Raw genomic sequence first — 22,087 nt, 5'->3', positions numbered from 1 at the left:
TTCGAGGTACCAGGATTGTTATTCCGAACAAGTTGAGACCTCGAGTACTGAGCCTTGCTCATGAAGGACACCCAGGAATTGTCAGTATGAAGCAGGGATTGCAATAAAAGGTATGGTGGCCTGGGATTCACAAAGAAGCCGAGAGGTTTTGCAAAACCTGTCATGGCTGTCAGCTTCTAAGCAGTCCGCCAAACCCAGAGCCAATCAAGTCAACCCCATTACCAAGTAGCCCATGGCAAGATTTGGCCATAGACCTATTAGGACCATTGCCATCAGGAGAATCTGTCTTAGTCATATTTGATTACTTCAGCAGGTACTGTGAAGTGGAAGTCATGCGTTCGACAACATCAGAGAAAGTCATAGAGTGTTTGGAGAAAATCTTCACCTCACATGGACTACCTCAATCACTTCGAAGCGACAATGGTCCACAGTTCAGGTCAGAAGTGTTTGAGCGGTATTTGGAGGATAACGGCATAGAACACAGGAAGACCACGCCATTGTGGCCACAAGCGAAGGGCGAGGTGGAAAGACAAAACAAGTCCCTCCTCAAGAAAATGAAAATAGCTCAAGCTGAGGGAAAAGAATGGAAGAAGGAAGTTCGCAAGCATTTGGTAGCATATAGGTCAACCCCTCATACTACCACAGGTGTGAGTCCAGCAGAACTCATGTTTGGCAGAAAGATGCGTTCTGAACTACCTGAATTGAGAGAGGAGAGCATAGAGAGTGAGATGCGAGACCGAGATGGCGAAATGAAAGCCAAAGCTAAACACTATGCACACAAGAAGAGTGCCCAGGAGTTAGACCTAACTCAAGGTGACAAAGTCTTAGTAAAACAAGAGCGCAAAAACAAGTCGTCAACACCATTTGCTTCTGAGCCTTATGATGTTGTAACCAAAACTGGGAACAGTGTTGTCGTTGAATCACCAGAAGGCGTTCAACTTACGCAAAACACAACCCATGTAAAGAAGTATGAGGAGGCATCACAGAATCCTGAGGAAACAGCTCCATTGCTTGATGTTGATGATCCTGTAGAACTGGAAGCAGAACGAGAAAAAAATGAGCAGCCCGGTCACGAGACCAACAAGGGTCAGGAAACTGCCGGAAAGATTTAAAAACTTTGTTATGACCTGAGCGTCATTGTTAAGTACTCTGTTTTGACCTGAGTGCTATTGTTAGAAACTTTGTTATGACTTGATGTCATTATTGACTGTTACGGTTCAAAAGAGGAGAATTAATAATTTTTATGGCCAGCCGTTTTGTGAGTTTAAGTCGTATTACGTTTTTAGTTGACTTTTAACTGTGCTGACATTTTGCTAAGATCATAGTGGTGACACCGAAAAAGGAAGGGATGTAGCGTTTGTAAGGTACATTTCGGTGCATCATACATAATATACTTAATCGCGCAATGTAACTTGGGAAGTTGATTATTAAGGCAGCATGGCGGACTTCTGGATTTGATTCGTGAGTCGTATCCGTTCATTGCAATAATCCAGTTCCATCGGTTGTGGAACGTGACAACTGGCGTAATCAGACGACACAAATAACACAGATAGAATGATACATCCAATAATACATACATGTGACTTGAGACAGTAATTTTTTTTCTTCAAAGTCGGATATGAGTACTGACAAGAAATGCAGGGAAAGAATCAGTTTGCAAGATTCATGATACTACAAACCGAAGTAGGTGAACATGGTATTTTTATGTGTATGTCATTTATACTGCTTGGTAATGCTGACGTTTCGAACTGAAGTATCAAATGCCGATATGCTGATGATACTTAGGTCACGCACTCGGTAGCTGCTGGCTACTAACACATAGACACTCGCACGCATAAGCTTACTAAAGAGCCCTTAGGGGCTCAGTCGAAGGTGAATATAACGCCAGTAGTGCTTTGAGCTAAGAATAACCTTACGGAGTAGACCTAAAAGGGAACGAGCAGGAGCCTGACATTGACTCCGAAGCCCACTTATCTTACGTTTTGATGACTAATTATGGCCTATATAATTGTCCATTAATGTAAAGCTTATCATAAACTAAACTGGCGTCTTGACCGCTCTTCTTTGCGTTCTTTAATATGGGTACCAAAAGCTTCCTTTTCGCAACAATTTCTATAGGGAAATCACGAGGAACTGCAAAGTTTATGCCACGGAGATTATTTGCTTGTGCTAACACAAATCTTTGTCTTTATGGAACGTAAATTTGGCAATGAGAGACCTTGGCTTTGAATCATTGGAGTTTGATTTTCCGAGCCGATGGACGCGCCCAAACGAAATCTCTTTTGAAACTTTCTTACTTAGTTTCAGTTCCACTTCCATAAACCTGCGTAGAACTTTTTCAGATATTTGAAAAGACTCATCTTTCTCTTCAGGTATATTAAAGACGTTCAGGTTGTTTCGGCGGCTCTGGCCTTCCAGTTTAACTGATCTTAGCTTTTTTTCATTTACTTGCTTGGTTAGCGACTTCACACCTTCTTGAAACTGTTTGATTGCTTTGTCTTGTGCCTCAACCTTCTTGTTGAGCTCTGTGATCGAACTCTAACTGGTTTCTAACTCCTTTTTCCTCTCTCTCCCATCAACCAGGGTAATCTTTACCACCAGACCACCAATAAGGGTATTCTTTACCAGCAAACGAATAATAAGGGTAATCTACCTCCAACAGATCGCATAAGGGTAATCTACCACCAACCAATCAATAAGGGTAATCTTTACCAACAAATCACGAATAAGGGTAATCTACCACTAATAGATTAATATGGGTAATCTACCACCAAACGATAAATTAGGGTAATGTTTACCACAAAACCATCAGTAAGGGTAATCTACCATTAACCGAGTAATTAGGGTAAACTTTACCACCAAAGGATCAATAAGGTTAATTTTTACCACCAAACCTTTAATAAAGGCACTCTTTACTATGAAAAGATCAATAAGGACAATCTACCACCAACCGATCACATTAGGGAAATCTACCACCTGCCGATCAATAAGGGTAATCTTTATCACCAAACGATCGATAATTAACAATTAGACCCGTAGCCCGCAAGGGCTCCGGGTCAATAGCCCATGAGGCGAAGCCGAATGAGCTATTGATTCGTGGCCCTTGAGGGCGAAGGGTCTAATTGTTTTAGTATCACCCAACTAGTCGGACAGAAAAGGTAATAATAAAGTTAGCAAATGTAAGTTGAAGAAATATTTATTTGGGAATAAAACGAAAGAAAGCGTCACGCTCGATGGCGACAATTTCGCTACTCGATGACTATTACTAATAGTCCCCTAGTAGCGTAGCCAATCAAAATGCAGGATTTGCATTAGTCCACTAGTTGGGTGATAGTAATAATGTTTATCACCAACCGATCAATATCGGTACTCTACCACAAAACCATCAATAAGGGTGCTCTTTACCGCCAAACCATCAATAAGGGTAATCTACCACCAACCGATGAATAAGGTTAATCTACCACCAAGCGATCGATCAGGGTAATCTTTACCACCAAACGATCACTAAGGGTAATGTTTACTACCAAACCATTAACAAGGGTAATCTACCTCCAACAGATCAATGAGGATAATATACTGTCAAACGATCAATAAGGTTAACTTTACCACCAAACGATCAATAAGGAAACTCTTTATCACCAAACGATCAGTAAGGGTACTTTTTCCCACCAACACAGCGAAAACGGTAGCTTACCACCTACCGATTAATAAGGGTAATCTATTATCAACCGATCACTAAGGGTAAATTTATCACTAAAACATTAATAAGGGTACTCTTTACCACCAAACGATCAATAAAAATAATCTTTACCACCAACCAATCAATAGGGGTAATCTACCACCAACCGATCAATAAGCGTAATTTTCACTAGCAATTGTTTAATAAGGGTAATCTTTACCACAACTGCGATCAATAAAGGTAATCTTTAATCCCTGCACATCAATAAAAGCACTCTTTACCACCAACCGATCACTAACGGTAATCTACCAGCAAACGATCAATTAGGGTAACTTTGCCACACAAACGATCAATGAGGGTAATATACCGCAACCGATTAATAAAGGTAATCTACCATCAACCGATTACTAAGGATAACTTTACTACCAAACGATCAATAAGGGTAATCTACCAGCAATCGATCAATAAGGGCATCTTTACCACCAACCGATAATAAAAGGTAATCATTACCACCAAACGAGCAATAGGGGTAACCTACCAGCAAACGATCAATAAAGATAATGTTTACCACCAAACAATCAGTAAGGGTAGTATTCACTACCAAACGATCAGTAACGGTAATCTACCAAACGATCAATAACGGTAACTTTACCAGCAACCGATCAATTAGGGTAATTTTTATAACGGAGCTCCGGCGGTCCGAAGTGCAGTCAAGCGGAGGCCCAAACTTATATAGGAAAGTAAAGGAAACCCACGAACTGATATTTTTATGCAGTTCATGGCTAGCGGTATTGCTCGTTGGGCGTACGCAGGACGACGACGGCAACGAAGTCGCCGAGATGGCAGCTATACTCTAACTTAAAGGTTGACAGAGACATGCACCCTTGGTTTATAGCATCCTTCTTTGATATTAGACATCCATGTTACGGTCTAAACAAGGTATCTGCTGACCAGTATTTCGTGACCATATCGCGGGTTCAAGCTTAGAATTGACCGCTGAGCAAGTGCAGGTTCTCGATTGGATCACGGGGTCATGTCAGTTTAACTTGTTATAATTAGGGCTGGGTTGTTTGGAAGCTGGTTAGCACTAATCCAGGATTGTAAAATTGAACCGAAGTATAATTTGGTTTGTATACAAATGCTTCCTTACATACGTCTGCTGCATCCGCAGTACGAGCGGCAGTCAAAACTAAACTGTCCCACTGAAACGACAAGATAATAGCCGTTTTCTCCGCAGCTAACAAGAATAAGGACAATGCGAAATTTGCTTTGGCCTCCTTTAATAGTTAACTTGAGAATTCCAGGTTTAATTTGAAGAGGAACAGCATATTTTGTCCAAAATAAGACAACTATTATCCTATCTGGGGCGACACTTAACAAGCTACGAGCGACGCCGGCGACCCAGGTTTGGCCCAAAATTAGAAGCTTGGAGACAGAAAATGTTTCATATTTTTCACTTTTACAATTTGATATGGCTTTTTCATTCATTCTTGTTCTGTTGTCCCAGAAAGGCCGAAAAATGACCGTGTCTAATTTCTGTCGATCCTTCTCAAGTATCTGGAGTCAAACTATGGCATTCCCTGATAATTTGGGACATTCTTTGCCAATAATTCAACGGAACAGGACTGGATGACCCAGAGAGGCCGAAAAATGAGCGCGTGTCTAATTTCTCTCGATCTTTTTAAAGCATCTGGAGTCAAACTAGGGTATTCCCTGATCATTTGGGACATTCTGTGCCAATGTGGCACAGAATGGACAGAACGTTCAAAATGATCAGGGAATGCCCTAGTTTGACTCCAGATGCTTTAGAAAGATAGACAGTGATAAGACACAATCTTTTTCGGCCTTCCAGGGTCATCCAGTCTTGTTCCGTTAAAATAATGTATGTTGCAGTATAAAAATGTTAACTAGCAGTCTCATATTGTAACACATAGAGGGAGTAAGTATGGTTCATATGATCTTTTTCGACAGATATCACGCCGGTTAGTCCACAGGGAGCACACAATCTTGTTAAGTAGGAAGACAGTAAATAAAGAAATGAAAGGAATGAAACGTTTAACTTTGTCTCCTCTTGTCATCTTTTACGGGACCTTACAGGGAAAACCGCTACCTATATGTCCGCAAAACCCTGTAGCGCTAAACTCGTCCCTAGGCCAAATCGTAAAAACTCTTTTTCCTTGGCCATCGTAGCTTTAGAAGAAACAAAACACAAACCGCGGTGATAAACATGGAACCAAAACGCATGTTAAACAAAGTTAATTTCCTTGACGTTTCGTATGTACAACATACATCTTCAGAAGTGACCGTTAACTAGATTACAATCGAAATTTAAACGCGAAGAAAAAGAAAAAGACTGGTATCTAATAATATGTAACAAGACTAATAGTTAATAACAAACAGATGAGTCTGCGGGAGAGAAAAAAAAAATTACCATAATAATAATAACAATACAAAATGCTAGTAAAGAAAAGGTTTTTCACTGCCAACGTTTTCATTCAAGGCTGGCTTTAAATCACGAATTAACAATGTTTCCTTTATTTTATAAATGTATATCTGACCTACCAGTTGCTAAGATATCAAAATTGTCCCATTTAATATTATGACCAGTGGAAGTAACGTGATCCGCGATGGCTGAGGTGTGACCGCTTTTAGCAAGGGCCTTAAAATGTTCAGTTTTTCTATCGTGTAGTCGACGCTTTGTTTTTCCTATATAAAAATCATCACAGTCCCAGCAGCTTGCCTTGTAATCCCTAGGCCTTTTCACGGTGTGCAAAATTTTTGTTTTGGTTTACATGCTCAAAAAGATTGTGAACTCCCTGTGATGTGTCCCTAATGTATGCCGTGCGTTCCCTGCATCTTTACCAGGGGAGAGCCAAGCCGTCATTTTAAAGGGCGCGTCGGGTTACCAAGTAGCTTCCCCAGCTTCTTTTTTCTCTGTGCTAACTGGGGTGGCCAAGAATTAATTGGCTGGCTAGCTTTTTGGTTTGTTTGTTTTTAGCAAAGTGAAAGGGAGTACCCGTTAATCCTCAAATTAGTGCACTCCTCCAATAAGTTACCTGTTCTAATAAGCGCCTCTCCTGTCAGCCAAAAGTTAAAATAAGCGTCCCACCCTCGAATAAGCGCTCCCCGTCCCCGTCCCCTCCCCCCCCCCCCCATTTTGTGGGCGAGTAATGAGACAACAAAGGATGTAGAGGTTTCGTCGTTTAGTATTAGTTTTGTACATTGTTTCAGTTTGGTTTTGTTAATACGATAAGTTTGGAAAAAAAGCACAAGTACTAACGTTATCGCGATTTAAACTTAAGGATCAGCTTTTATGTCTAGAAACAGCTAATGCTGTTGATTATGCGCAGATGATGTATGATCATGTCAGGCCACGATTTGGAAAAAATTTAACAAGCGCCTGCCCTTCCCCTAGTTTGAGCGCCCCTCGAATGAGCGTCCCCTGTCTTCTCCTAGATTCGCGGATCTACGATATCCGAATTCTCCACAAGTTGAGTTATCAAGACTGTATATTATTTTATATCTCCACATACAATCTATTTTGTAATATTTATTTCAGGACATTTCAGTGTGCTTAAGGGCAACGAACTGTGTAGCAAACCATGCTATTGAACTTGTGTTTCCAACTGCCGCATACTGTTTTTCGCTGGGCGTCGAACTTGCAATCTCTCACCCACCAAGTGCAGTGATTTTCTCGGATCTGTAAACTGTATAGCCACTGTTGTGGATGGCATGGCGTATTTGGAAACCCGTTAGCGCAAAAGCCAATATGTGCAGGAATGGTTCTGGCTGTGAAGAGAAAACATAAAAATAGTAAGTGTCCATAAAGCGAAAATTATTTTTATATATTTAAAACATAAATTGCTTGAGATACACGATTCCAGGATTTGATACATTTAGGGCAAAAATTGACGATTTTACAAGCCCTCAAAGTTAAAATGGACAGATGAATGAGTCGAGTTTACTCCACAATAATGTGCATAAGGTCATTTTTTTTTTTAACCCATGCCATTCTACATTGTAAGCAAGGAATTTTTGGAAGGGTGAAAACCGGACAAACAATACAGCCAAAAAGTAATATTGGCGTCTTATACATTTCTCTTGCTTTCATTCCGCCATAAGGACGCGATCTTCCGACACCAAAATACCTCTCAGTTAGTACGCGTGCTGTGATTGGTCAATTTAGCGGGCGGTATTCTACTGTACGGCCTGCTAAAATTTAAATCTGTTTTTGTGGCAAAATGTTTTGCAATTTAACACCAAGTGCTCTTAATTTTTTTTTTTTTTAGCAAGTAAAAGTTTAAATTTACTTTTACTTCTGAAATTGTGTATCACAACCTGCTAACTAAGAGTCACTTAAGGTGGCTGAACACAGCTTTCGATACCTGTGTTTCATTCACCTTTTTCTCTGAAACCCTTGATCCCTCTGTCGCCAAAAATGGCAGCAAGCAAGGTAACAACACAAACTTTTAGGTTTTTGATAGTTAAGCTGACGTATGTGCAGTTGCCATGGCAACATAAATAAACAAATACAGGCCTTTAAAGTCGGTTTTGTTTAGTTGTAGAAAATCTATTCATTCGATTTTCTTTATAATTTGCATGCAACTAGCTTGTAACGATACTCACAAGTTAACACCATTTTGATACTAACCTAACAGAGAGATCTTTAATTATCACTTGTTGAAGGTTCACTGGAATATCTAGAATTTCCTTTGTTAAAGTTCAATTTTTTTCCAATACTTCAGTTGCTTATTTCCGTAAGTATTTTCGTGCCAAATTTCGTGAAATTCTAATGAGTATTTCCGAGAAATCAATTTTCCATTCAATCACAATTTTTTGACTTACTGCGTATGCGCTGCATTTAACTGGGTTCTTTCGGTAACAACGAAAAATCTGAGAATTGCTGGGTTCCTTACATCATTACCTCTTCGAACATATCTTTGTAATAAGAGATTAAAACCATCAATACGCTGCGTTCAGTTATGAAGAAAAATAGCACAGATGGTGCGGGTGTTGAGTAAATAAAATGATTGCTCTATTGACGGCATGTTTGTTTTTGGAATCCTTGTACGAGTGCTGAATCGAATGAGCAAAAGCGCGCGCGAAAACTGTGTTCGGCCACCTTAATAACGATTTTATATTGACTCGTTTTGTTTTCGAGTTGCGTCAGAAATTTGAAGCCGTTCCACGTGAACAGAAATCGTTACCGAACCCGTCAGACACACAGTAGAGATATAATAAATGTCTTACTCACCTCGTTTTCTCGATCCGTAATGAAAGTTTTGGATCCTTGATCTTCCCCTTCGATTTATGGCCCGCGCGCTCAAATTCGCGCTTTGGCCATTAAGCGATGGGGAAAAATCTCGCTTTGTAACTTACGTCACGGCCCTCGAACGAGGAGGTATGTATTTTGACTTCGCGATTCGCAAACTCATTTTTATAACGAAGTGACAAAACTGTGAGGGTTTGTAAAATCGTCAATTCTCTCATAAAAGTCTCAAACTTTGGATAAGTGAATTTCAGATAGTAAGTCTTTAAACTGCACCAAAAAAAAAAAAAAAAAAAAAATCCGTTTACATTAATAATCATGCGAGTCTTATGCGACCACAGTTGGACCACAGTTATAAAATAGAATTAACAAAGTGCAAGAAATATAATACTTAAAAAAAGGAATTGATGCTTCCAACAGATTTCATCTTCATTTATTTTCTTTTCTAGATAGTGCTTACCAGAACGAGTTCGTCCATCGTTCCTGAAACCAGCTGCCGAAGAACTCAACATACTCATGTCAACTTCTTTCAAACGAAAGACTGGAAACTCTCCACAGAAGTCCTGCACAACTTGTCTGAGGAGAGCTTTGTCGACCTCTTCTGAAACAGACCAGTACTTTCGGACAATGACCGAGCTTTTGGAAGGAGCTTCAGATACCTATGGGCATGGTAAAAGAGATTTTTCAACACTGGCTACCTTTTAGTTTCGAATAATAAGGCCCTCCTTCCCCTTCCCCTCCCCACCTCTCAAAAATATTTAACAGCATATATATAAACCACATTGATCCAATTCATGCTGGACAATCAGATTTATCTAGCAACTTTTCAGTGATATTCGTACCATTTGTAAATCAGTCCTTAGGTCAGCGGGCTTTGGCAAGTCGTCTGGCAATGGCCCCAAATAACAAGTGGCGTTACTTTTGTCTCGACGCACTGAAATTTTCTAGAGAGAGCAAGTGACATTAGTTAGCATGATACACTGAAGAAAGGACGTCCTCAGTTGACCAGAAGCACGTGTTTATGATCACTTTTGACTATCGAGGCGAGAAAATGTTGGTATAGTTTCACAGTTAAAAGACGTTTGAACCTTAATTAACTAATGGAAATTCCCGCAATTTTAAAGCTGACGTATTGCGCGAATGACACGATGGTACCTATTCATATAAATCTCGCAAATTGCGGCAGTTTCCTGATTTGCAATGAGAATATCCAGCCTTCGCTCCGAGCCAAACTCTCAATCATTGGAATAAGCGTTAGAGGCTTTGTAAAACTTTCAGTGGGTCAATAATGTTGTACCTCTTGGCGAACATACATCTTAACTAGCAAATCTCCCATGACAAGACGAATTTATGTTTGCGACGTAAATATTCAATACTTGCTTCGTGACAAACGTGTCAGTAACAGGAAAAAGAAATATACTCATATATACTAAAGTAAGAGGAGAATATTCGTAAATTTTAAGTAGCTCTTGCATTTGGCAGCTAAAGCGTGAAAGTACTGAGCCAGCTGTATCCTTGGGACCCCATACCATGTGGTTAAATAAACCACGAGTCCACATCAACCACGCTTGGCCATATAATTAACCCGGTTAATAACAGCTGGCAACTTTTGCCTAAGGGTGGCTGCTTGACTTCATTTATACTGCGTCACAGGTCGATTCGGTACAAAGCAATTTACACACTTACACTTTTGAAGTCATAAAGGTAGTCGGCTTCAGTGAGTCCATTGTGAGCTGGGACATGGAAGAACTCAAGATCATTTTTCTCGTCAATTGCAATTTTCTCAACATACTTTGTTCCTCTCTCAACAATGTGAACGTTGAACTCCTCCGAATTTCTCACTGTATTTTCAGAGGGAATCTGTCAAAAAAAGAAATTCGCGCCGACCTTAATTAATGGATTCTTACGCCATGCTGGGTTTAATCTCTATGTGGTCCTAGATTGCTTAGTCTAGCTTGTAGAGCCGGGTTACGATTTGTTCAACTCCAAATCTCACTGAAACTAAAGAACAAAAAGGCATCGACAAGAACTAAACTATCTCATCTTCCAGGCGAAAGTTACTAACTTCTCTGTAGATTACGATATGAAAAATCAGATAATAACTTACCACCGAAGCACCAGTTACGTCAGAGATGCAGAAAAACAGAATAGAAACGATCACAGCAGGTGAAAAACTCTAAAAGGAAATAAAAACCTGAGAATGAGACCGTAAAAGTTGCGATGATGAAGAACTTGATCTAATTTCGCCAGATACGACATCTAAAGAAGAAGACGAACTAGTCTTTCAAGTTAAATTATAATATTTCTGTTGGTTCATTTTAACTTTGATAAGACCAACTGTGTCTACAAGTTTGCTACGCTGTAAATGTGTCAAGGATAAATTTATAATGATGATCGACTTACCATCGTGGCAGCGAATTCAAGGCACTTTAGCAGTCAGCTTCTCCCACCTCAACAAACTGTTTTCATAGGAACATTTTGTCACTTTTATCCTGTTCTGAAAAGGAAATGACACAAGAAACTCAAAAGTATAATCTATAAAAATCAACTGCGAGGCGAGAATAACCTGTTTAGCAACAGAGGAAACAGATGATGATTTCCTTAAACGCTGAAACTACAAATTGCTTACAAGTGTCTGGCACAAATTTACGGGGTAGGAAATATGTTACAGAAAGAGAATTTGAAAAGATAAAACTTAACAAGTTGTCAGATTTTTGAATCAAAGTTAAGAGAAAAGCTGTCTAAGCTTCTCTCTCCTCCACAGTCAACAAAGTTTGCTCGCTTTTGTCCTCTTTGTCTCACCTCAAGGGAAAGAAAGCGACGCATGAAGGAACTAGAACGAGGTAGCTATGAGAGGAAAATAAATGGCTCTTTCTGAAAAACAGAGGAAATATCAATTCACCGAACTTCAATTTCCTTATTTGATACGTGCCATTACTGCCGTAACTAACGCTGAAACAACTAACTGTTTACCAGTGTTTTGTTTGTTCAATATGCTTCCGTGAAAAGGTCATCAGGTTGGCAGGGCACCACGAGTCTCAGTTGTAACGACGCTGTATTTGAGTTTTGGATGTCGCCATACATTTTTGTGCAACTATTCGTACGTCTTTAGATATATTCGATATTTCAATGCCTTATCAGTTCAATTAGTTTTGCTTTCCTTGATCATTTCAGATAAGCGTGATCAAATCTGCCAAACGCGAAGTTAAACAGTACATTTCTATACCTGATAGTGGTAATCCAGATTGTAACACAAAAGTAAATAGTGACAAACGACTTGTCGGGAAAATAATAATAATAATAATAATAATAATAATAATAATAGTAATAATATTTATAATAATAATAATCATAGTAATAATAATAATGATAAAATAATTAATATGGACTGATTTAGTGAACATCTAAACACCCGATAATTAAGATCTTAAGACTTTCTGAAAGAGGAATAGTTAAGGAAAATCAGTAAATCGCTTTTCACGGTAAGAAAAAAACCTCAGTCACGCATGAAAATATTTGGCAATAAGACCTAATTTTCACCCATAATAATATTATGGAACAAACGGAATTGATAATTCTGCGCTTTTTACTCTTTCTTTTGTGTGTGTTTTTTCGCTTTTGTTTTTGTTTTTGCTTTTGTTTTCACAAGAGAAACAGAAAAGGTAATAAATGGCGGGAAAACTTGTCCTGTGGCCAATCCTGCTGTCGTTTGCCCGCTTCCAGCAGCCTGTCAGTCGTAACATACATTTGCGCTTGCCTTCACGTTCCCATAGGCTATTTTTCCCTAACGTTCAGGTTTCAGGCAGTTTTTAAAGTCATGGTCATTCGAAAATCCTGCTATGTTAAAATGAAGCCAAAAGAATCTTTAACTAGTAAAGATTAAAACTTGAATATTAGAGATTATTAAAGATTTAAAACAGTTGATTTAAAAATTGGCTGGTTTGACTCCCGTATTAAAATCCTCTGCAGTTATCCCAACGGTTGATGCATACTCAGGAAGCGCAAGTTACTAAATACGCAACATTTTTCCATGTTTTGATTTTAGAAACTGTACTGTGGATAATGCCAGGGAAATGGCATTTCCAAGCGCTTTAAACTAATATTTCTTTGCTCGATTAACTTTCTCCTCGTTGTGTACTCCACGAAAAATGCATGCTGCCTCCCTCAATGAGGTAGCCAAAAAAACTAGGCATTCATGCATTAATCAAAGTTTCCCTTTTATTCTTTGATAAAGATGATTTTTGTTTGCCGAACGTTATCTTTCCTTGACAAGTTGAATTTAAACTGTGAGTCTCAAATGCTATTTAAATAGCAAGGGGTGTAATATGTGATTGACCCTCAATCCAATATGGGAGTCTTGCTAACGTTTTTGATTGATTTACTTCGGCCGCCTCTCTTCTTCAGAGCAGGCTTTAAATTAAATACTGTCCTAAGGGTTAAAATCTTCAGAAAACAAAGAAACTCAATGTGATAATGTCCTTATCTGTAGCACTTTCCCCTCACTAGATTCCATTTATTTTCTGGGTACCAAAAATGATTGAAATTTTACTTAGAACTCTGAGTCCCGCGGCAAAACTTTCAGGGCTCCGGACTCTGGACGTAAAAGAGATCAGGGCTCCAGGCAGTGAAATGATGCCCCCCCCCCCCCTCCCTCTCCTCCTTGGGATCCTGAGAAAGGTTCGGAGAACAAAAATAAAAACAAAGAACAAAAAACAAAAGAAGGAGTCGTGTAAGCCCATCGACACCATACCGTAGCAGACCAAAATGTCCAAAAGCGATACCTTGTTTCCGACCAAAACGGTTACAAAATCATACCTTTTGGGGCCGCATATTCCTTCACGACGGAACTTCTGGTGGATAAATTGACAGCAGGCGAATTGGCAGACAACTTCAGCCCGGTCACTGATCAACCCTCGCCTATCGTCCGCCCGCCTTTCTAAGAAGTGCAAACATCGGTTACAGAATTTCAGGAAGTATTTGAGTAGTGAATTAAGTAAGCCACGTGCAAACCTTTTTGGCAAGGTCTGGCAAATGCAAATTGCTGCACTGTGAGTACAATTTCTTTCATGACGGTTCCCTGAGAGGTTGTCAAAGACGCCTTCATCCGATTAACTGAACTTTAAAGGATCCTATTTGAATGCTTATTTTCCCTAAAGCTTTCAAAGGAAGTAAGGGACAATGCAGAGAGAGTGGTTTAGAGCTGTATAAAACTAAAATAAAGTAGTTTAGTTTCTGTTAAACATCTGCGCTCGACTCGCTTGCAAGCCGACTAGGCCTGTTTAAAAGCTATCCTTCTTTTCCATTTATCTGCTGATTCGGTTTATAAGCTGCTGAATGTTTCGTAGACATCGCTTTTCCTGTTGTAATCTTCCGTTGACGATATAAACAAACATTACTAAACCTTCCCAGGGAATGGCGAAACCTGCTAGGGGTCGCTAGGGGGTTGCAATTGCATTTCTCTGGTTGTCTGGCGGCATGGCCGCGTTGACAACCGCTTGAGTAAAGTGCGAAAACATTTAAGAGTACCAGTCCATAAATATGGAAAAAAACACGGCAAGGGTCGAAAATTCAATTCCGCTCAAATTTTTACGGTAGATAGGCTAGGGCATGACAAAAACTACTGGATAGTTTTTTTGGCAAAATATCCTTTTATTTCAAAGAAATATGCAAATTACCAAATTCCGTTAAAATCGTCATTTGACGCACCATTTTATTAAACAAGTTTGAGAGCCTCGCATGCAAAACCACATCATTCTTCTGTCTTTAAAACACTCAAATGTTTAAATGTGTACTAGGTTGATTTTAGGGAATGTTGCCGTTTTTGCTGGGTGCAAAATAATTAAATTTCGAAGACATGTATTTCATTCACTTAAAAGTACTTGGTAGAAATAATTGATTTTCACCATATGCGAAACCTTCAAATGGATTAAGCTTCTGGTGATTGAATCGCAGAAGGATAGTCTACAGATTCCTGTAAAAGTTTCTTTGGCCAAATGATTATGAGCGGCGCAAGAGCTTTTCAAAGTACGTTAAAAATGCAGATATTTGACCATCCGTCATCAAATTTTATTTACGGGCTAGACATATATTTTAGCTCGCGCCACATGTCTTGAGCTATATTAAGTTGAAATAGACACAGAGCTGATAATTTCGAAATGTTCTAACCTTATTTGCTGTAAAAGGCAGGTCCAAAAGCCGATTTGACGAGTTTCTGTCACCATTCGTCGCACATAAAGCAGAAGTTTGCTTTTGTTTACACAACGTCCGATGTACATCGCCAACTGTCAACTTATTTAATGGTCGAATACCATGAATCTATGACCCTCTTTCGACACATATGATCACCACTGCATCTAAGTCAAAAACGGCTAAGTGATTTGTAGATAGTTGCTTGCTTTGCGCTACACGAAAATATCACGTTTGATCATCGTTTGATCTGCTACTGCTGTTTGAATCCTTGCTTGCAGCGGTTCCTTGTTTGTTCGTCACACAATGCTGTCATCTTATTTTAGGGGGTAGGGGTAGGACAATTTCTATACTAATACGTAAGGCTCCGTAAGGCTCGGAACCACAGGGCGCAAACAATCTTGTTGTGTAGGAAGAGATTAAATTAAGCAATGAAAAGAACGAATAGTTAACCATTGCCCATGTTGTCATCTTTTACTAGATCACCGCTACCTACATACCGTGCGTAATACTGTAGCGTCCTTTAGTGTTGGTCTACCTCGAACGGTGTGTTCGTTTGTATATGATTTCATCGCCCTAGAAATCATGGAATCCGTGCTAACTCTTCACGACGACAACTTCTGTAAATTCCATGTGCTGTACGCATGCACAGGTGACGCCACAGGGACCCAAGCTCACAATGCGAGGGGTTATTATTTTTTTTTTAAATCTTTATGCGAACGTTCAGCGCGCGAAACGTGACCCAGTTACCGCCGACATCTACTATTACATAACGACTGAGTTTGGTTACGCGAAACGTGACCTTCGCCTTGCAGCATATGGAGTAGAGGAAAACCAAAAAGCGATAACTTGCTTAAAAGGCTTCGGATCGAGCTGAGAAGTGAGATGACAATAGAAAAGACAACAAGGCATTGAGGCAAGCCATTTTTATTGTAAAAATACCAAAATTTCAGCTATAATGTCGATTACCGTTTTTCCCCATACAAACCTTTATAACTTCAAACCGTTGTAACACAACACCACCATATGCTGCAAGGCGAAGGTCACGTTTCGCGTAACCAAACTCGTTCGTTATGTAATAGTAGATGTCGGCGGTAACTGGGTCACGTTTCGCGCGCTGAACGTTCGCATAAAGATTAAAAAAAAAAATAACTCCTCGCATTGTGAGCTTGGACCGCCTGTGGTGACGCATGCGCTATAGAGACCAAACGGCGACTTGTGACTGAACGAGGAAAAAAAACAACGGAGCTGAAATTTAACCCAGCCCTCACTGCCTGGGTAACAAGTGTTGACTTATTGGTTATATTTGCGTGAGACCATCCATTAAACAAAATCTGTGAAATGCGTGACGTTAAATGTCGTCACGAAATGGCTGTCAAAAGATGATTTATCACTTAAGTTATTTCCAACTGGGCAGCTCCTGCACTAGAAGAAGTTTTAATTTATGTGTCACAGCTCTAGAGTAATAACTTTGCGTTTCAATTAAAAAAAACTCAAAGACATATGTTTCTATTACATTACGGCCACCATGTTGGCGTCCCGCAGAAGGACACCGGCATGTCGTCTCCTAACAAAGCTCGACATATATATATATTTTTTTTAACCACACAAACTTAAATCATCAATCACATCCCAGATTGTTGACTTGATTTAATGAAATGTTTCGATTTTTTCGTAATTAATGGCATGGAAGGGAAAACTAGCAATAGTGATAATAAGAAAAAAAAAACATTTTTCTTCCTTTTGTCCAAAGATGAGATACGTGCTTTGGAGAGGGAGCTCTTCTAAGACATTTACTAGGGAATTAAAGATAAACCGTCAGATGTTAACGATAAGCTAAAGATGTTAACACACGCGCAGTTTAGTCGTTTTAACCTTTTAGATAAAATATCTATTTTGTTACGTGCTTCGGCAACTTACTTCCTCGACCTTTAAATAGCCTCTGTCGACACGCATTCTCAGTTCCTTCAGCGCTTTGATATCACCAATAACTTACTAAGATCGTTTTCACTCGACATTGTTTACGGCGTGGGACGTGTCTTGGCCAAGCCACTTCCTTAACCGTTTGGACACGTTCTCGTTATATGTTTCGTGAATTTTCTTCCTTCGCCGCTTTGACATCAGTATCTTACCCAACTTCGTTTCCGCACAACTTCGGCCAATAAGTAGCTACTTCCTTCAGCGGCTTCCAAAATGATATATTCTGAAATGATCTGGTTAATGCACATTGAATGCGAAATATTACCCTGTTTATTAGGGTAATTATAGTGAAGATCTTGAAATTGCAGAAAGACCTCACTGGAATAAGACGTCTCGCAGTCAACAAACTCTTTCAGTGCTAGCTGAGAATTAAGTTCAACCAATAGCACCTGGCATCAAAAGAAAGGAACAGTGAAGGTAAATGTAAACTAACTTATGATAAATTGTTGATTCCAGGGTATCTTAGCTGACATTATAAAGCGCTATTACAATCGTTTGATTGATAAAGATAGAAATTTGCTATTTACGTCGCTTAACGGTTATGAAGGTGAACGCGTAATCTTTACTCGTCTACTGGACTAAGCACAGGCCTGATCCTCTTATGAGTACATTAAATAAAGACCGAAAAGCTTGCATATCGTAAAATCAGGGAGAAATTCTCACACCCGGAAATCAAGGTGACTATGAGCCTCTCAACTTGGAAATAGATCGTCTGTGAACGGGGTAATCATGATGCCACTGAACTAAGTTTTTAATCCGAAGGTAATATCTAATTTGTATGTCAAGCAAGAGGACCAAAAAATTAAGTCTAAGTCCATTGGCGTTACCTTACCACAAACAAATTACCGCTTCTCATCCCATCACCTGGACGCGTGACCAAGTTTTGACATCCCTCTATTGCGGGCTCTCATTTTCCGTCCTATATGTTTTATTTATTTATTTATTTATTTATTTATTTATTTATTTTTTCTTTCTTTCTTTCTTTCTTTCTTTATTTGGCTTTTTGTTTTTGTTCTGCATTTTCCTTACCAGCCTCAGTGATCTTCCTCCCGATCAGTACAAAATGCAGACTGCAGAGCGGCTACAAACTTCAGACTAGGTGCAAAACGCACTGACTGAGAATAAAGACACTTTTCGGCCAATGCTCGAGTAACATCTCATTTTATACCGAACTTACCAAGTGCCACGCAATCGCTTTTCCACGGTCATCTTCGACGAAACTTTATGTTATTGCGAAATATTATTGCCCCATTTCTTCATATTACTTTCTTAAACAAATCATCCAGGCCATATTAGTTGAAGCCGTCATAGTCTCTTCGCGCGCGAGGCCTAAATAACACGCGATATTGAAGAAGTAACGATCAATCAGAGTTCATTTCTTAGCCAAAAGAACACTAAGAGCAACTATTTCTTCGTCTTGATCTATTTTCAGTGTTCAAGCTGGGTTAACGCACACTGATTTTCACATATTACTAATTGTCATCTCCAGCCCATGCTTCCCGCTGGGTTACTGTGCACAAGTTTTGGCATACGTAAGCTTACATACAAAGCAAACTTATCGAATATATATTCCACCTCTTCTCGAATCCCCCGTTACGATACCTTGCGGCTTTAGGTACGCAAGATAGATCAGTGATAAAATCAAACATGCCGGACCTATTTGCCTCGACCCCTGCATCCAACTTTAATGGTCATAGTGAAAACGTATTCTCTTCGCCCAATGAGACACTGAAACAACTTACGCTCTTTCTTTTTTATAAGAATATGTTTCATAAGAATATCGAGTCTGAAATTTGCGAAATTTTAAGAATATTTTAGGAATAAACCCGAGGCTGAGATTTTGAAAAAAATAATTTTTTTGTGTTGTAAATTTGTAAATACAATACAATTATATGTTTTTAACTAAACCATATGAGATCCTTCCTTCTCTACAAGGTAAAAGTAGCCAAAAGGCAACAAAAACTGCACTAGCCGTATGTTCGATGCTCTGATACCTGCAGGCTGGCAGGCTTCAAATTACTTGATACCATCTAGACACTTAATACCTCCGAAAACAGAAACTACATACGCCGTAATATAAGAACAATGAATATTCACAAGAATATTTTCACCCCAAAATCGGCTGAAAGATAAGACCACTCAGCCTCGGTGGGAAAAGCAAAATTCTTATAAACAATAAAGAGTGTAGTTCTGTGACAAATTATTGAAGAAATTTTATGGACCGTTGATTCCGTTAGGTGTACAGCAAATCTCCTTTTATGCCAACGCAAACCTCGACCAGCTTTCTTTTGATAGTGATTTAACTCATTCACATTTTCGTTACCATGCCGGCATAATCTAACTACTGCTGTTCTTTGTTGTTGTTGTTGTTTTTTTTTGTTTGTTTGTTTTCTCTTTAGGCTCTAGTTACGAATCTAATAATGAAATTGGTGGCTTTTATTTATCTCTGTGTTACCATCACACTGCTGGTGCCAAACCTCGTTGGTGGACAGGAGTTGACAGAAAGAGGGGTGAGTTTTTTGAGTGCATGCTACAAGGGCCGCCATGCGAATGCCTTTTTTAGTAGACCCGCAGGTGTTCGTTAGCACGTCACTAAGTGTGTGTTCGAATTAGGGTTAATATTTCGTTTCATCTTTTATGCGGCACCATTTGCATTATTTCAAATCGTTATCAGTGGAGTGTCCGCCTGTAGTGAAAGAAAACTGGCTCTTAATATTATTGTCGCCCACCTCCTAAACTTGACAGATAACGATAATTATGACGGCAGTTATTTCCCCCAGATTTTTAAACCTTTGCGCGTTGCTGATGCTGTTTTTGCACAAGGGATAGCTGGTGGGATTCTGTTGCCCCCGGGTAAAATGAGAATTTTACCTACACCTAGAACTGTCACTCCAGCTGATTGCCGAATTCTATATCTTCACGTTTCAATAAATGAAGTAAATTAACAAATAAGGATACGCCGCTTTCCCGCCTACTCTGTGAGGAAAACTGAAGGAGGGTTTTCAGCCAACCAGAGCGTGTATCATTTTCTTTAGTTAATAAATTACTATTGTCATATAGAGAAAAATAAGTTTAAAATCATTAACTCTGTCTGTCCATGATCAGAAAAGAGACAACAATGAAAGGCAACAAGAAGGTTGGATGAGGTGGCAATCATGGTATCTGGTAAGCACTGTTTACATATCAAGTCCAGACCTATTACATTAAAATACATTTATAATAAAACAGCATTGTATTGTATTGCATTGCATTGCATTGTGTTGTATTGTATTGAAACTTCCAAGGTAACACATTTTTCCCAAACGGAAATTTTGTTCATGGTTAAGAACCGTTTAGCTATTGTTTTATGCACTAGCGTGCACCATCTAGTTATGGTGAAGGAGGAAAAGTAGGAACGGAAGAAGCGTAAGTGTTGTTCGACGCACAGCCGAGAGGAACTCTAGATTTCCGACGCTATTTCAAGCTACTTCAAACAACCCTACCTGCTAAAAGCAGGAATCAATTTACCTATCACATTGCTAACGGAAAGAGATTTCCCTCGCGAAGCCAAATTAGCTTTTCTCAGGCATTCTGAGTTCACGCAGCGAGCAGTGCCGTTTTGTAGGACAGCTATGTTATAATTTTTCTTCTCGTTTCTTGGCGTAGACCAGTTACCTTCAAACTCTAAATGTGGGAGAATCAAACATGCTTGGGAAATATCAATTTCAGGTTACCTTACTACAAATCTGACCGTTTATATCACAGGGCGACACTGCCGTTTCAATGAATGTAAAGTCAGCATGGCAAGCAGGTTACACGGGCGAAGGAGTACTCGTGGCTGTGGTGGATGATGGCGTCAACAAAGACCATCCTGACTTGCTGCCAAACTTCGTAAGTTTATAGTTTTCATTTTGTTTTGACAGCAACCTTTTAACCGGATACGTAGACATTTTCATAAGTGAGAAATGAGAGAGACAGGGTTTTGATTTAAAGGTCAGGCCATAATTAGGGTTTCGAATTTTTGGTCAGGTCATAAATAGGGTAGGGAATATCGCATATCCTAGTCATAGATAAGCAAAGGTTTTGGGAAGAGAGCCGCATACCCCACCCAATGTTTCTGGGAGTACCCCCCCCCCCCCCCCCCGTGTTAGGTCCCATATCTCTGGTCAAAACTGAACCCATCTCATAGGCAGCAAACGACACTGAACAATTTTATCAATTTTAATAGTAACATTAGACAAAGAGACCTTACAGGTGTTTATTTTATTTCTTATTATTTGCAATATTTGTTAACTTCTATTGCGCCAGTATTAACACCAAAATTTTTATTACCGGTGAATTAAGGGCACGTGCACACATTTTGATTTAGGGCACGTGCACACATTTTGATTTAGGGCACGTGCACAAAGTGTGTTATATGCACTGGTACGGTTTACCTACCTACCTACCTTCCTATCTATCTACCTATCTATCTATCTATCTATCTATCTATCTATCTATCTATCTATCTATCTCTCCGTCTGTCTGTCTGTTTATCCAATTATTAACGTTAGAAATTTACAAACCAATTTCCAAAGCATTTTTGGTACTTTTGGATCGATCATCTCATTCGCCAGTCGAGCATTTTGGTGTTTGTGAATCTCCTTTAAAAAGGGTGAATTAGATTACTCGGATATCTACATAACTGGCGATATAAATTGTAATCTCCTACAAGACTCTAGGGATTCGTACACAACACGACTCATTAATATTATTGAAGGGTACCAATTGACACAGGTGATAAGTGAACCTATTAGAGTAACAAGTAGCACCTCTACTCTGATTGACCTTTTCATTACGAACAGTACGGAGTGTATTGTGCATTCTGGTGTGTATTCTCTATCTATAAGCGATCATAATCTTATTTTTGCCATTCGCAAAATTAGTATCCTAAGACGCAGTCCAAGATATGTTGAAACTCGAAATTTTAAGAAATTTAACGCGAATGCATTTCT

At 39.3% G+C, this 22,087-nt stretch overlaps 2 protein-coding genes across 6 annotated transcripts in view; one reads left to right on the top strand and one right to left on the bottom strand.

Annotated features, from left to right (window-relative positions):
• Positions 1-6,867: 6,867 nt before the first annotated feature.
• Positions 6,868-13,889, bottom strand: LOC149095849 (uncharacterized). Of its 2 annotated transcripts, none has more exons than XM_089281720.1 (7): positions 13,764-13,889; positions 11,352-11,445; positions 11,056-11,124; positions 10,635-10,808; positions 9,791-9,892; positions 9,409-9,607; positions 6,868-7,468 (listed from the first exon to the last, which is right to left on the bottom strand). In XM_089281720.1, exons 2-7 carry the CDS (start codon positions 11,352-11,354, stop codon positions 7,254-7,256), a joined length of 762 nt encoding a protein of 253 aa, XP_089137846.1. In that variant the 5' UTR covers positions 11,355-11,445; positions 13,764-13,889; the 3' UTR covers positions 6,868-7,253. The 2 variants fall into 2 exon arrangements, with proteins under 2 accessions (XP_089137846.1, XP_089137845.1); XM_089281719.1 differs by lacking the exon at positions 13,764-13,889 and adding an exon at positions 11,751-11,872.
• Positions 13,890-17,069: 3,180 nt separating this feature from the next.
• The window catches only part of LOC149095848 (proprotein convertase subtilisin/kexin type 4-like), a 44,570-nt gene continuing 39,552 nt past the window's right edge, over positions 17,070-22,087 (top strand). Inside the window, exons 1-4 of one of the 4 annotated variants that reach the window (XM_089281692.1) lie at positions 17,070-17,531; positions 19,514-19,624; positions 20,220-20,279; positions 20,859-20,984. In XM_089281692.1, the coding sequence (XP_089137818.1) occupies positions 19,535-19,624; positions 20,220-20,279; positions 20,859-20,984 (276 nt within the window). In that variant the 5' untranslated portion in view covers positions 17,070-17,531; positions 19,514-19,534. The remainder of the gene's footprint in view (positions 17,532-19,513; positions 19,625-20,219; positions 20,280-20,858; positions 20,985-22,087) is intronic. The other 3 variants (XM_089281696.1, XM_089281693.1, XM_089281695.1) reach the window with 3 other exon arrangements.

This window comes from Orbicella faveolata, unplaced genomic scaffold, assembly GCF_042242905.1.
Source record: "Orbicella faveolata isolate gen_17 unplaced genomic scaffold, um_ofav_v1 contig_48, whole genome shotgun sequence".
In the NCBI taxonomy this organism is placed as follows: Eukaryota; Metazoa; Cnidaria; class Anthozoa; order Scleractinia; family Merulinidae; genus Orbicella; species Orbicella faveolata.
The sequence above is the reverse complement of the archived record's forward strand: the minus strand, read 5'-3'. Positions and strand labels throughout refer to the sequence as shown.